The sequence below is a fragment of the Filicampus tigris genome, chromosome 2, assembly GCF_054856515.1.
Source record: "Filicampus tigris isolate MCC_2025a chromosome 2, RoL_Ftig_1.0, whole genome shotgun sequence".
NCBI lineage: Eukaryota > Metazoa > Chordata > Actinopteri > Syngnathiformes > Syngnathidae > Filicampus > Filicampus tigris.
The window spans coordinates 474,572-488,427 of record NC_141218.1 but is presented as its reverse complement, the minus strand read 5'-3'; the positions used below and the strand labels follow the sequence as shown (position 1 = coordinate 488,427).

The following is a 13,856-nucleotide window of genomic DNA, read 5'->3' as shown; positions in this document are numbered from 1 at the left end:
TGCTTCATGTGTATTTTCCCTTTTAGGGAATAGTAACATTTCATCCGAAAGCCCAATATCCCCGACATCGTGTGACTAGTGTCTTTTGTAGTTGTAGTTTGATCTGGCCTGGCGTGCATCTCTAAAAACGTGCTGTTCCTCCATCCAGTCCTGTAATTGTGGAGGTGCCCCACTTTGCTGCTCTGCGTGGGGGCGAGCGTGAGCTTGTTATCTTGAGGAGTGAAACGGGAGAGAGCTGGAAGGAGCATCACTGTGAGCACAGCCAAGAAGAACTCAACCAGATCCTCAATAGCATGGATGAAGGTCAGTTTCCGCAATGGCTTGCTCAGCATCCAAAATGTTCTCCAACAGTCATTTCAATGTTTCCCTTTTCCCCTGGCCTAGAGCTGGACTCTCAGGAGGACCTCCAGAAGAAGCGCATTTGCCGCATCATCACCAGGGATCTCCCACAGTACTTTGCGGTGGTGTCACGTATAAGGCAAGACAGTATTTTGATTGGTCCTGAAGGAGGTGTCCTGAGCAGCACAGTTGTACCCCAAGTGCAAGCAGTTTTTCCAGAGGGCGCCCTAACCAAAAGGATCAGGGTGGGCCTGCAGGTAAATGACATTGCTTTGGAGCTTCTCAAGTCGGGTCGAAAGTATGTTGTTTCATAGGATTCTGGAGCGTAGTGGTCCATGCGGCGGCTTCCTACAATGTTTTGGCATCACAGATTTGACCAAAGTCCAATTCTTTAGAGTCCTGGTGGTTCTAGTCTTGCTTTTTGGTTGTGAGACCTTTGGTAGTAACCAGTGACTGGACCTCTTTGGTGCCAAGTACCCGCAGAAAATCCCAGGCTACTGACGGTATGACTTTGCCTGCTTCTTGAGTAGACACAAATGGGACAAAGACAGCTGGACTCCTCTAGTACCAAGTAGAGTGGGATCTTGTTTTGGGGGGGGGTAGGACAGGAAGAAATAAATGCCATGTCATTTAATTTCAATGAGGAGAACTGATTTTATATATTATGCAATCTTCGTCGTGGAATGAATTAAATACCTAGGTTAATGAACCACTGAACGTGAAAGTGCATTTAGTCATTACAAAAAAGATATAGAGTGAATCGTCTTCGGATTCCAGGGTCTGTGTTTCAGTCCCTGGGAGAAACAAAAAATTGATCGCAGGCGTTTCTTGTCCAAGGCCCAGCCAGTGAGTTTGGATATGGTCCGGAGGGCTCTCGGGAACAAGTCCAGCTTCAGCCCCATCGTCACTCTGGAGCCCCGCCGAAGGAAGTTTCATAAACCCATAACTGTGACTATCCCCGTCCCGAAAGGCAACTCTGACCCAGTCCTCCACGGTTTGGGACGGGACACCCCAACCTTACGACTGCTCTGCAGTATCACAGGTAAGACCAGACCCATTGGCCAACCACAGACATACGGGCACCGTGTTTAGCTCAGTCGGATGGGTCCGTTTTTCAGGTGGAACAACACCAGCCCAGTGGGAGGACATAACAGGAACGACTCCTTTAACATTTGTCAGCGACCGCGTGTCCTTCACCACGAACGTTTCTGCGAGGTAACCCGATTTGTTTCGAGGCAACGATCCTGAAGGATTGAAGGTGCAACTGACCTCAATAATTGTGTCAATGTGTCTAGGTTTTGGCTAATAGACTGCCGGCAAGTCCAGGAATCGGTCAACTTCTCCTCCCAAGTGTACCGAGAGATCATCTGTGTGCCTTACATGGCCAAGTTTGTCATCTTCGCCAAAACCCATGACCCCATCGAAGGCCACCTTCGCTGCTTCTGCATGACCGATGACAAGGTTGACAAAACGCTGGAGCAGCAAGAGAACTTCACGGAGGTGGCCCGCAGTCGAGATGTGGAGGTAGGTTCAGGCAGCATGTATTTTTTGAACGACTTTTTACTTTTACTCTCTTTAGACAAATACGTGTTACTTGTACTTTTGCCACCACTGATGAATACCGTTTTTAGGTTCTAGAAGGAAAGCCCATCTATGCAGATTGCTGCGGAAACTTTGTTCCCCTCACCAAAAGTGGCCAGCATCCTCTCTTCAGCTTTTTTGCTTTCAAGGAGAACCGACTCACGCTTTTCATCAAAGTAAGTCTTCTTTTCTTATTTCGCTCATAGCATATTGAGGGTGACCTGTGGCTGTTTCCAGATCAGAGACAACACCCAGGAGCTGTGCGGCCGCTTGTGTTTTCTGAAGGAACCCCGCAGTTACAGGTCACTCGCCCACAACGCCATATGCAACCTCAACATCACGCTGCCCTCATACTGCAAGGTGAGGCAGTCCTCGGTCCTGAAAGCGATTTCATTCCATATTGTTGATTGTATTGATTTGTTTGATTTCAGGAGCGAAAGCCTTACAGTCGCTGAAAAAAAAATGCACTTTTTGTCTCTCTCCCTCTTCCTGCTTCGCTTCTTTGGGGAAAAAGGAGTCTGATTCTGATCACGATGAAGAGGTAAAGACATCAAGTTCTTTTCTCTCAGTATTGCACAAGTGTTGGTGTATGAAATTGTAATTATTGGTCCCTTTTCTATCATTTTTTTCCCCCAGATCCACACAACGCAAGAGAGATGTAAGCCGATTTTGTCAATTTTCAAATGGGTTGAAGAAACGCTGACCATAGCATGCACACATACGTGAACTTCACTTGCTACTTTTTTGTGGGTCTTGCTGCTTCACCTGCATCTCGTGCAAAGGAAACACTTGCTCTCATAGTGCTTTGTTTTCTTTAAAAACCCACTTTCACTTAATATCAGTATACCACTCATGCCTCTTTCATGATGCTGACATCCACATCTTTCAACATTGTTTGCTATTTTTTGTTAGTTTTTTTGGGATTGTTGTCTATGTTCTTTACTTTTTTTATTTTACTTTTTTTATGTGCGCATCCTCCAAAGATCAGATGCTGAATGAAAGATAAGGATGTAAAACTGTATACCTCTGAACCATTTTGGCCTGACCACATTCTCAAATGTTTGTCTCCTTTCATTTGAATTTTTCATTATTTTTTTTTACACCTTACTTGTTCGTCCACCTCACGGAAGATGAAGAGATGGCAACGTCGGTCCCGAAATCCGAGCTGATTCGGGAACCAGACCTCCTATCAGACGTGTCGGAGATGAAACAAGATTTGATCAAAATGACGGCCATTTTGAGGGCCAAACCCTCGAAGAAATCCCCTTCTTTGGAAGGGTGCGGTTCTGAGAAAGGAGCACATGATATTTCGAGGGTGCCCTTAGAAATAATGGAGAAGGATCTCGAGAAGGTAAAAGAAGATCTTGAGAAAGTTAGTAAAATACTAAGGAGCGGAACGTTTGATGAAGCAACAGAAGAAACAGTTGCAGCAAGTAGGGAGGCTGAGGAGTGGATCCTCCTCTCTGACAGTGAGATAGAGGAGGCCCAAATGAAGGCAGCCTTTAAAAGCCCAGAGCCTGTCTTGTGTGCACATAAGGCTAACAGAGGGACTCCCAGATCTAAAGCCACAAAAGACCGTAGTGATCCAAAAGAGTACCTCCTTGATGCACCAGAAACTAAATCGACCACTTCAACCAAAGTACAAACGCGTCCCGGGGGCGTCGGGACAGATCATCGACAAGGGAACGGCTCTGCGGTTTCTGTGACGTTACAATCTGCGTCCCCGCTTGTGGAAGAGACTCCCATTGGCTCAATAAAAGACAAAGTCAAAGCCTTACAACAGAAAGTAGAAGCAGAACAAACGAGAAAAGGAATCAAGCCTTCACAATTGCCTGTTAGTGCCAAACTGCCTCCACAAGTCAAAGAAACCCTTCCGCATACAACAGTGCCTGAAGCCAGATCAGAAACACATGAGGAGAGCGTCTCAGTTAAAGAGTTGATGCAAGTGTTTCAAAAAGAGCCCTCACAGAAAGAATCAGGGTTGTATCAGCCAAAAACATCAAAGGTGCCAAGATTGGAAGATGCCTCAAAGTCAGAATCTGTGCACAAAGAACGGGAAGTATCTCTTGATTCTAAGATTTGTCCACTAAGCAAGGTGGAAAAAAGGAACACCACCAAGTCAGAGATGACCAAAACGAAAGACTTTGGAAAAGGTGACAACGAAGATAACTCCCAAGATGAAGGCGCCCCTGCAGACACGACAAGTGCCAGTTCTGGAACCCCTCATCTGAGTTCCGAGGACAGTTACAAACATGAGGGTCTGGCCACCCCTGGAACAAGCCCTGAAAGTCTGTGTCTTTCACCCAAAAGTGAACATCAAAAACCGCAAGAAGTGGCAAAAACCGCTGCTGCGTTTGAAAAAGGAAGTAGGGACACAGAAAAGACTGCAACAGCAAGTCCAAGAATTGGCCCTGGTGACCAACTGTCTACTGACTTGACCTTCGGTCTGTCTTTAAGCGAGGCTGCAGATGACTGCACACCAAGTGAGTCCACATCTGATTCAAGGAGCAGGCTTTGGTGTCATCAGTCTGACGCCACACAAAAGACCATTTTCGATACTGTAGAGCAACTTACTGATGGTGGCGGCGGCCCTGATTTTCAGCTGTCATTGCCGTTAGCTTGTTCTGAAACTTCTAAATCCTTTTATCAGTGCCACGGAGGTATGGAGTTGCCTATAAAGCAAGAGTCCGATCCCCTCAGTCCATTAGCTGACGACTCGTTGACAATAAGCCACAGAGACTCGCTCGAGGGTAGCCCTGTTCTGGATGAAAACTCCTCCATTAAGTCCCCAGATTCCATTGAACCCAGCCCCACCAAGGAATCCCCTCCTCATGACTCCCTAGAAAGTAGCCCCGTTGACCAGCAGAGTCATCCATCATTCCCATTCATGGTCGATCATCCAAGTCAATCCGTAATCCATCCAGAGTTCTCCAACGAAGCATTGATCAAAGATGCGTTGCATGGTAGGCATTTCCCAGACCTTGAGGCTAGTGCTGATGATGACAGTTGTGAGCAGACATCACAGATGACGAGTTCTGGTAAGAGTCCTCTCTCCCCTGACACCCCTAGTTCTGATGAGGTAAGTTACGACTTAAATCCCAAACACCCTGACCATTCATCCCTCTCTTTCCAATTCAAACCAGCAGTCATCTACGAAGACCCAGGGGAGGATGATACGTCAGACAGCAGCGAAGCTCACAAACGAGTTACAGCTAGAAAGAAATCGGTTGATGAGATGGAGGGGGACTTAGAGTTCCCAAGGGATTCACAATGTAAATTTGGGGTGAAAAGACTCACTGAGGATACAGGGTTACCTCTTCGCTCTGAACCCCATATTAAAGTTCCCTCTTCTTTTTCAGCAGGTGCGCATGATGGATCCTGCGCAAAAGATGGCCACAACAAAAGAGCTAGTCTCAGCCAACAGGAAGCCTACACAGACTGTTCAAAACTCTATCGGAAAACAGCACCGCAACCAACAGTTCCGCCACCCGTTGTTGCTGGTGCAAACAGACCTTCCAAAACAACTGTAACATTAAGCACAGAAAATAGAACCGATGAGCAAAAGGAGGACAGTTTACGGAAATCAAAAGAAATCGTGCCAGGCTTAGGTGTTGTCCAATTTCCGACCTATACACCGGCTAGTAACGTAACGGATGAAGTCAAAGCAGCGCCAGAGGTGGAACTTGATGCGTTGAGCCAGGCAAAGGAAACATTTAAACCAGAGTTCTGTATTTATGATGACACAGAAGAGGATGATCTTGAACATCCCAGAACTGAGTCTAAAGGTGTCACTGCGAAGGTGGACGCAGCATACTCGTGGTCTGCCATGCGGGACAATGACGACACTTTTGAAGCTCATCGCCGAGTCGAGGAAGAGAAGATACTCAATCTGGTGGTGGACTCTCAGTCCCCGCCGGGGACACCCGACACCACACCGGGGAAAACACCAACTGAGGAGAGCACACCAACAAGTGAACCCAACCCTTTTCTCTTCCAAGAAGGGAAGCTTTTTGAAATGACCCGAAGTGGTGCTATCGATATGACCAAGAGGAGCTGTGAGGAAGACGGGGGCGGCTTTGCTTTTTTCCAAATCGGTGAACATCCACTCGAGCGGTCCATATCGGAAAACAGCAGGCAAGAATGCAAGGCATCGGCAACCCAGCAGGAAGTTGGCCTCAATCTAAAACTAGAGGTCAAGATGAAGGACCAGTCTGAAGAAACGGTTAATTCGCAGCTTCAGTCGACAACTGAGGTCGATCAGGCATCCGCCAAATTAAAGATCCCCAAAATGGGCCTTTCAGCTTCAGTCAAATCTGCTGCCAAAGATCAACCAGACCTAGAAAGCCTCGAGGCTAAAACAGATAACAGTGTAAATAGAGAATTGTCTGATTTAGATTCAAGCTCGCCTGATCAAATGATTATGAATGTAGAAACAGCAGAAACCACAGTTACTAGATCGATATATTCTGAGCAGGGAAGAGAGTCATCCGATTCTTCTCCAGATGAATCAAAGTCAGTGATACAGACCACCAATTTGACTGAAGTGCCTCAGAAAAGCTCGTCTGATACTGTTCCCCTCAAAAGCCAATCCAAGCCAGGCCATCAAGTTAAAAATAAAGCAGCTCCCGCCACTGTATCAAAATCGCGAATTCCCATCAAATCGAAGTCTCTCAAACCAGATTCTGCGGCCAAACCTACTGAAGACAAAAAGCACAGAGGGCCTCAAAACAAGGATTCGCGGAGAAAGTCTGAAGGGTCTTGTGCGGATGTCAAGGCGAAGACATCCACCAAGAACTTCTCTGAGGGGCTCACGACCAGGACAACTAGTAATACTGGAGAGTCTAGACCAAAAGCCTTTCAGTCAAGATTGCCCATCAAAGGCAAAGCCGGCCTGTCTCCTCAATCGTCAACAGCCAGTCAAGAAAGAAGCAAGGCACGCAAAAACTCTGCCGACTCTTTCGAAGAGATCAGTGACGAGGTCGCAAAGCTTGTGAAAAGGCTGCCCGAGGCGAAGAAAGACGACTCCGAGGACGAGGGCAGTCTTCTTGATCCGTCGGTAATCGAAAGGGACGCCTTCACCGATATGCACTACCTGCCCTCCGGAGATGTCGTTTCCGTTAGCGTCGAGACACGCGCGCAGCAATTGCCGGGCAATCGAGCTCAAAGTCAAGGTATGCCCCTGTTGAAGCCGCCATTCATCAGCCTGTGCCTTTCACACAGATATTGAGCAGTAGCCGCAAGTCAAGTACAAATACTTTGTTGCTGTGCTGAAGGGGATTATTTGAATCTGTACTTTGAGTATTCGTTTTGTCTGTACGCTGTACTTTTTCCCAAAAAAGGCTTGTTACTTTTTTCAACCTCCGCAGATGTCAACACCATGTAACCAAGATTTGTCAAATATCAAGTCAGTCAAGTGTGTGTTCTTCTACGCAAGTACACAGGGTGTCAGTACTTTGGCAACTTGTGCAAATTACTGACACCTGCCTTCAGATCTGTAGACATGAGCCCCTTAAATACTAGCTGTCTGTCTTCTCCGTGTGAAAGGCACTGAGGTCATTGAGAGTGTGGACCCCCTCCCCCAAAAGCTTTTCTGATTGGACTGATCCAGTTGAATAAATCTGTCCTGTGCTATTGACAACAGACGCACGGGGTGGAGCGGAGAGCAAAAAGCAAACTTTGTCAACAATAGCTGACCACCTGGGCTTCAGCTGGGAGGGTAAGTCGTGGCTGCTTTTACCTGTCCCCATTGTCTTCTTCACACAATGATAACTGATCATTTCGTTTGATTTAATTTGGCTCAGAGCTGGCACGAGAACTGGAGTTCAGTGAGGAGAGGATCAACCTGATAAGGACCCAAAACCCCGATTCCTTGCGAGACCAGAGTTACGCCCTTTTGGAGCTATGGACCGAGGGAGAAGGAATAGACGGCAGAGGTTTGTAGGGGCCCGTCTCGCTTCTTTATTCTCACACCTTGTATGTTTGGCAGAGGTGGCAAAAGGAGCCCTTTTTTGACAAAGTATGCAGCAGAAAATCCAGATCTCTGTTTTTAAATGTAGGGAATATAAGTACCCCCAAAAATACCGACTGTTTCCATGGAATGTTCTCCTCCCACGTAGAAACGACACTCATCGAGCGACTGCGAGAGATCAAGCGCGTGGACATCGTTGACCTTATCCAAACGGAAGCCACGGCATCGACACAGGACGTGTCATCGGACGCTGCCGCGATGAAACCCAAACGGCAGAATGAGATGGACACAACACGGTGCGTATTTGGACATTTTTCTCACTTCTGACACCATTTTTCACCCTCAAGTAAGATTTGAACCAAAGTCTTTGCCATTGAGTCATTAATTTGAATTTGTAGCGTCACATTCTCAAAGAAAGGTTCAGGTTGTCAATGTTGTGCTAACATTTTCTTGCTGTTTGCCGCCATGATGCAGCAGTGGGCAAAGCGTGCCTGCACAGTCAACACACTTGCAGGAACATGCAGGCAGTGTGAAACAGGCAAGTCCTCCAACCTTTACGAACAGCAATTAACAATCAACAGGGCGAGGAGTGGTCATTTGTTGTTGTTGTTTTAAGTCCTAGAGTAGTGTTGAGGAAGAACAGAGTAACAGAGGTCAAATGTTTGGGCGAAGTTGGTTTGCACCGTTGTCACGATTCCACTGTTTCCTTTCGGTAGCGGCAGCCCCCCGGCGCCGCCGCCGCCGCCTCATCGCCGTCGCGGTTTGAGGTGGAGCCCGTCAAGGATCGCAAAGTCAGCAGAGTGGTCAAGACGACGGTGACGACGAGACAGAGGTTGCAAGACTCAAGCAGGGAACACTCGGAGAAGGTTAGAGGAAACAAATCAGAAGCAGGAAGGATTTATTTACTTTAGAAATCAAATTAATAAGCGTGCTGTAACTAATAGAAATAATAATGACATTTTTACGTGTATCATTACATACAGTACACAGCAGCAGTTTTGGCCTTCTAAATGAGATGCCATTTTTCTGTGTTTTTTTATTTTTTATATTTATTTTTTTAATAATGTGCCCCCTCAGAGGCCAGACGCATAAAGTCTAACGGAGGAGCAGCAGCTGTATCCACAGCCACGCAAGGGTGAGCGCGGGAGACAAGGAAAGCAGCTGTGGAACCTTCATCTTCCATTTTAATGCTGATTGAAGGATTCTGTACTCTTCCCTTTGTGGAATTTTCTTGCTTCTTTTTTGTTTTATTTTTAGGGGCGGGGGTATTTATGGTTTGCTCCTTTTGTGGCCAAAGACTGCATCCCTGTTGTCCCAACGTTTACTGTACAACCGGCCGCTACGGCGAACGGACGGATGATCAACGAGACAACCTCTTTACACGCCAACGTTGATTCACAGCAACTTTTTCTGGTGTCGTCACAGCTACTCTGTGTGCACGCACGCACGCACGCGTGCGAGAGGGAGCGTACATGTGTGTGCGCGTGCGCGTGTGTGTGTGTGTGGGACAAAGTTTGTGTCTATTTGAGAGAGAGAGAGAGAGAGAGAGAGAGAGAGAGAGTGTGTATATGAGTGAAAGTGTGCATTAGTGGGGTCCAGTGTAATGTCGCAGCTCGTAAAAATGTCGCAGAAGGGAGGAGTGTCGGATTTACGACAAGCTGTCAAAATGCACAATTGTTCACACGTGTTCGTGAATAAACTCCCTACAAAGTTGTAGGCTGCTCCTCAGTAGCACGGCAAGTAGTGTCACTTTGTAAATACAAATAATGCGTGTGCACCTAGAACAAACCCAGTTGCTCTACACTTAAATGCAACCTTTTTTCCGTGTTGAATTCTGACTTTATTCTCATACGATGAGCTCTTTGTAGTCAGTAGCTTCCGTTTTGACTGTTTATCCCCGCAGTATTTTGACTTCATTGGAACATTACTATGCTGTTATGGTTGGTTTACTGATAATCAAAAGGGCAAAACTGTGAAAAGCAAACATAAAATACAATCACAAAATGCATAAATAAAACCGCTTAATGTACCCTGCTGCGTAAACATTGCAATTGGCGTCCTAGACGCCATTTTAACTATTCTCTAGTTCGTGGGCAACAAATCGTGCTACGACCGGTTTTCTAGTCGCTGACGGCCAGTACACATCAAAACTAAGCCATAGAGTTGTTACACACAACTAAACTATACGCACCGGCGATGCAACCTTAAAATTAGACATCGCGGTCATTCGGGACGTCAGAAGAATGCGCACTGCCATCGTCTGTCTCATATACTGTACTGCCAGTCACTTCCGCATTGTAAAAATAAGGCACATTTGCTGCCGTTACCTGCAGTGTCCACTTGATGGCACCAAAGACCGTTGGATAAAATGAACAAATACTGATACCTCTAAACAAATACAACTTTCATTCTGTAACAGCACAATTACGACTCCTGTTAATATTTCAACTTTATCCTCCTGCTATTACTTTTTTTTCAATCAATCAATCGAATTTTATTTATATAGCACTTTTACATAAAATGCAACTCAAAATGCTGAACACTAACAACATCAAAATACAGTACAACATAGAAAGGAAAACCCGGTCCCGCCATTTACACCCCCCCCCCCCCCAAACACACACACACAATATACACGAAGAGATATCCACGCGCACACACACACACGCAGATATGATATAACCGGAAAAAGAGACATGGCAGGGCACAGAGAAACCATATGAGGAAAGAGGGATCCTCTTGGGGAGCTCCTGACGCGGTGGCCCCCCCTTGAGCAAACACCGGAGCTAATATTGAAAACAATAAGATGCGGTAAGAATTGCATGAAAGAAGCGGAGAAAAAAAAACATGAATTCATTTTCTTGGCTGCTTTGTTTTATTTGAAATGTCTCTACAGTACGACAATTTGGTGGTGTTGCAACACATCCACCAGGTACGAAGTGACCTTTTCTTGTCGTCTGCGTTACTTTGCGAGCCCTGGAGTGTAGCCGCTGCTATGGAAGTGGACGTGGCGCCAGGTGCCGTTGCGTCGATGCCAGATGCGAGTCTCCTCCGCCCGAGGGGGGAGAGTCCACTCGATGAGCGAGACCGCCTGGGTGAGGCGCACGTACGCGATGCAGGCCGCGTCCTCGCCCAGCAAGTGCACGTGAGGCTCCACCATAATGTTGTGCGGATAATTGACGGGCGGCGCTGGAAAAGGCAAAAAAGGCCAAAGGCACAACACTCTCTCATTCCATATCAACATTTTTATCGTAATACTACACATTTTTATTGCAGTATTGACTTTATTCTTCTACGATTATGACTGTTTTTTTTGTAATACTACAACATTTTTATCATAATAGTACAAGTTTTGCGACTGCATTCTTGTATGATTATGACTTTTTTTCCCAGCACCACATTTTTATTGCACGGTAACTGACGGTTTAAGTGAGGGACTGAGCGAGTGATAATTACAATTCGTCATGAAAAGTGACGTACTTACTGACGAATGACGGACAGGTACCCAGGCCGCTGACGGATGACCAATGAAATTGTGTAAAATGCCTACCTCTGAATACTCCTACTTAATTTGGACAAGACAAAGGCCCCATCACCACACCACCAACCACCCCCAACCCCCAGCCATCCCCCGCCCACAGTCATTCATGCGTAGCACTTGTGTATGTTACCATTTGTCAGTGAGTTGAGATGGAATTCCATGCCGCGCACCAGGACCCCGTGGCTTTCCGGCTCAAAGCTCGAGAGATCCGGATCGCTCATTTGGCTGCAACAAAATTCCAGAGCATTAATGAGCCCAATGAATTTGAGCCGGTCGAGTGAGCGAATAGAACCGACTTGTAAGTGGCGACGTCGTTCCTGGCGATGGCTGTCAGCAGCTTCTCCGTGACATCAACGATCTCCTGCTTGCGGGCTTGCAGACACATTTGTAAGATGAATTATCAAAAGAGTAACATTGCAGTTTTATTTTCGTTATAGAGCCCCCCCACGAAAAAAAGCTTCCTTTTTTTCCCCTCTCACAACATTGTGTGTTTTAATCGCGTAGCGGTCTCGTAAACCTCTTTTGGTCTCGTGCTGCAGCTGTTCATACTGCGAGTGAAATATTTACCTCGGACGGCATCAGGTTCACTGCTGTTGCCAGCCCACTGAACAGTCACTTCTCTGCTCAGAAGCCCGTCCAGGGAGAGCAGAAGCATAAAAAGATGCAGAAGCATTCTCATGGTCGGGGTCAAATGTTTTCTCACAATTACAAGTCCAACGTGTCCTCTATGAAAGCAAAAGGCCGGTTTTTGCTTATATTTGCACGGAGAAAACTCTTGTTGGTTTTGAAGTGTCCCTTTGGACTTCTACCGGACTCTACTTTGTAAATACATATAATGCGTGTGCACCTAGAACAAACCCAGTTGCTTTACACTTAAATGCAACCTTTTCTCCCTGTTGAATTTGGACTTTATTCTCATACAATGAGCTCTTTGCAGTCAGTAGCTTCCGTTTTGACAGTTTTCTTTCCCCGCACCATTTTGACGATATTGGAACAGTGCGACTTTCCTCTTTTAACATTCCAACTATATCCTCCTCTGGTTCACTTTTTTTTCATTCCTAACATGGCTCTTTATTTCTGGATGACAACTTTTTTTTGGTACTATTCCAACTTTATCGTAGCATTACGATTTTCTTTTCGTAACGTTCCGACTTTCTTCTTTGAATATACCGAATTTATCCTTCTCCGTAAGACCTCTTCCGTCCTGCCTAGAGGACATCAAAGACTGGATGTCACTGAATTCCCTCAATTTCAATGAAAAGAAAACAGAAGTGATGGTGTTTGGTCCCAGAGGCTTGTCTACATCCCACCTTGCTGATCTTGATTGTTTATTGTTTATTTTGTAAAGTGCTTTGTTACAGCTCTAACTGTTATCAAACGCGCTATATCAATCAAAATGTATTGGACTTTTTGGGAATAGTTTGACTTCTGTATATAGAACTTTTTTCTTCACACCTTTCTTTTATTGTAACATTGCTACTTGTTTTCAGTCTTATTACTTTATTCTTAATATGACTTTTTCCCACATAACTGTTCATTGTCATCTTGTAAATTGCATTGTCATTGTTTTGCAGTATTTTGACGATATTCTTTTTCCTTTTTCTTTTAATTTGGGCATTTTTACGGCTTCGTCTGCAATTGTTGCAACATTATTCTGCCAAAAGGTAATGTAACGATTTGATTTTTTTCATAAATTATTCAGACTTTTTTCTCAGAATATTCTGACTTCATCCTATCGCAATGTCCTGCATAGTTACATTTTGTTTGAATTGCAACATGACCGTTTTTTTCATTTTCGAAACTCAAAACCCTTTTTTTTATTATTCCAACTTTTTTTAAACAGTGTTTTTTTTGGTATATAATTACAACTTTTATTTCTTGTAACATTTCAGGTTTTCTTATTTCTCATAATAGTCTCAACCATATTTTTTTCTTAAAATGACAACTTTTCAAAATTGCAGTACTGCAACTTTTCTCACAGTATTCCGGCTTGATTGTCAAGACCCACTTTTGTTCTCAAATTCCGGCGATGTACCACTATAACCTTTTTTTCCTGTAATATTCCAACTTTTATGTTGTCGCATTACAACCTTTTATTTTACAGTATTTCCACTCGTCACAATAGTTTTTCCTCATCGTTCGGACTTTTTTTTCTTCTCGTAATATTCCGATTCGATGGGGACTTAAAAAAACAACAACAACAACAAAAAAATGAATACAACAAAGCGGGGCAAATGCTTGCACGTATGCACAATGTGAGTGCAGAGGTCAGGCAGGATATGGGAGGGACGAGCCGGATTCCTCACGCTGTAAGCCGAGCGCTCTCAGCTGTTGCGTCCACGGAGAAGGAGAAGGAGAAGGAGAAGGAGGAGGCGGAGAAGAAGCCCAGTTCGCCATCAATCTGCTTTTCCTCTTGGCATTTCAAAG

At 45.3% G+C, this 13,856-nt stretch overlaps 2 protein-coding genes across 16 annotated transcripts in view; one reads left to right on the top strand and one right to left on the bottom strand.

Moving 5' to 3' along the window:
- The window catches only part of LOC147150690 (ankyrin-2-like), a 35,312-nt gene extending 23,111 nt beyond the window's left edge, over window positions 1-12,201 (top strand). For 2 of the 15 annotated variants that reach the window (XM_086024263.1, XM_086024261.1), the window contains exons 30-46: window positions 149-303; window positions 385-596; window positions 1,177-1,381; window positions 1,458-1,554; window positions 1,635-1,863; window positions 1,971-2,096; window positions 2,158-2,280; window positions 2,435-2,461; window positions 2,557-2,578; window positions 3,051-7,091; window positions 7,562-7,636; window positions 7,722-7,853; window positions 8,037-8,184; window positions 8,363-8,426; window positions 8,605-8,754; window positions 8,966-9,023; window positions 9,146-12,201. In XM_086024263.1, the coding sequence (XP_085880389.1) occupies window positions 149-303; window positions 385-596; window positions 1,177-1,381; window positions 1,458-1,554; window positions 1,635-1,863; window positions 1,971-2,096; window positions 2,158-2,280; window positions 2,435-2,461; window positions 2,557-2,578; window positions 3,051-7,091; window positions 7,562-7,636; window positions 7,722-7,853; window positions 8,037-8,184; window positions 8,363-8,426; window positions 8,605-8,754; window positions 8,966-8,980 (5,821 nt within the window). In that variant the 3' untranslated portion in view covers window positions 8,981-9,023; window positions 9,146-12,201. Of the gene's footprint in view, window positions 1-148; window positions 304-384; window positions 597-1,176; window positions 1,382-1,457; window positions 1,555-1,634; window positions 1,864-1,970; window positions 2,097-2,157; window positions 2,281-2,351; window positions 2,462-2,556; window positions 2,579-3,050; window positions 7,092-7,561; window positions 7,637-7,721; window positions 7,854-8,036; window positions 8,185-8,362; window positions 8,427-8,604; window positions 8,755-8,965; window positions 9,024-9,145 lie in introns of those variants that run through there. The other 13 variants (XM_086024272.1, XM_086024269.1, XM_086024270.1 and 10 more) reach the window with 13 other exon arrangements.
- Window positions 10,741-12,141, bottom strand: LOC147150691 (calcium/calmodulin-dependent protein kinase type II delta chain-like). Its single transcript, XM_086024293.1, has 4 exons — window positions 11,997-12,141; window positions 11,726-11,801; window positions 11,560-11,654; window positions 10,741-11,077 (listed from the first exon to the last, which is right to left on the bottom strand). The coding sequence occupies exons 1-4, from the start codon at window positions 12,106-12,108 to the stop codon at window positions 10,851-10,853; spliced, it is 510 nt and encodes a 169-aa protein (XP_085880419.1). The 5' UTR covers window positions 12,109-12,141; the 3' UTR covers window positions 10,741-10,850.
- Window positions 12,202-13,856: the final 1,655 nt, after the last annotated feature.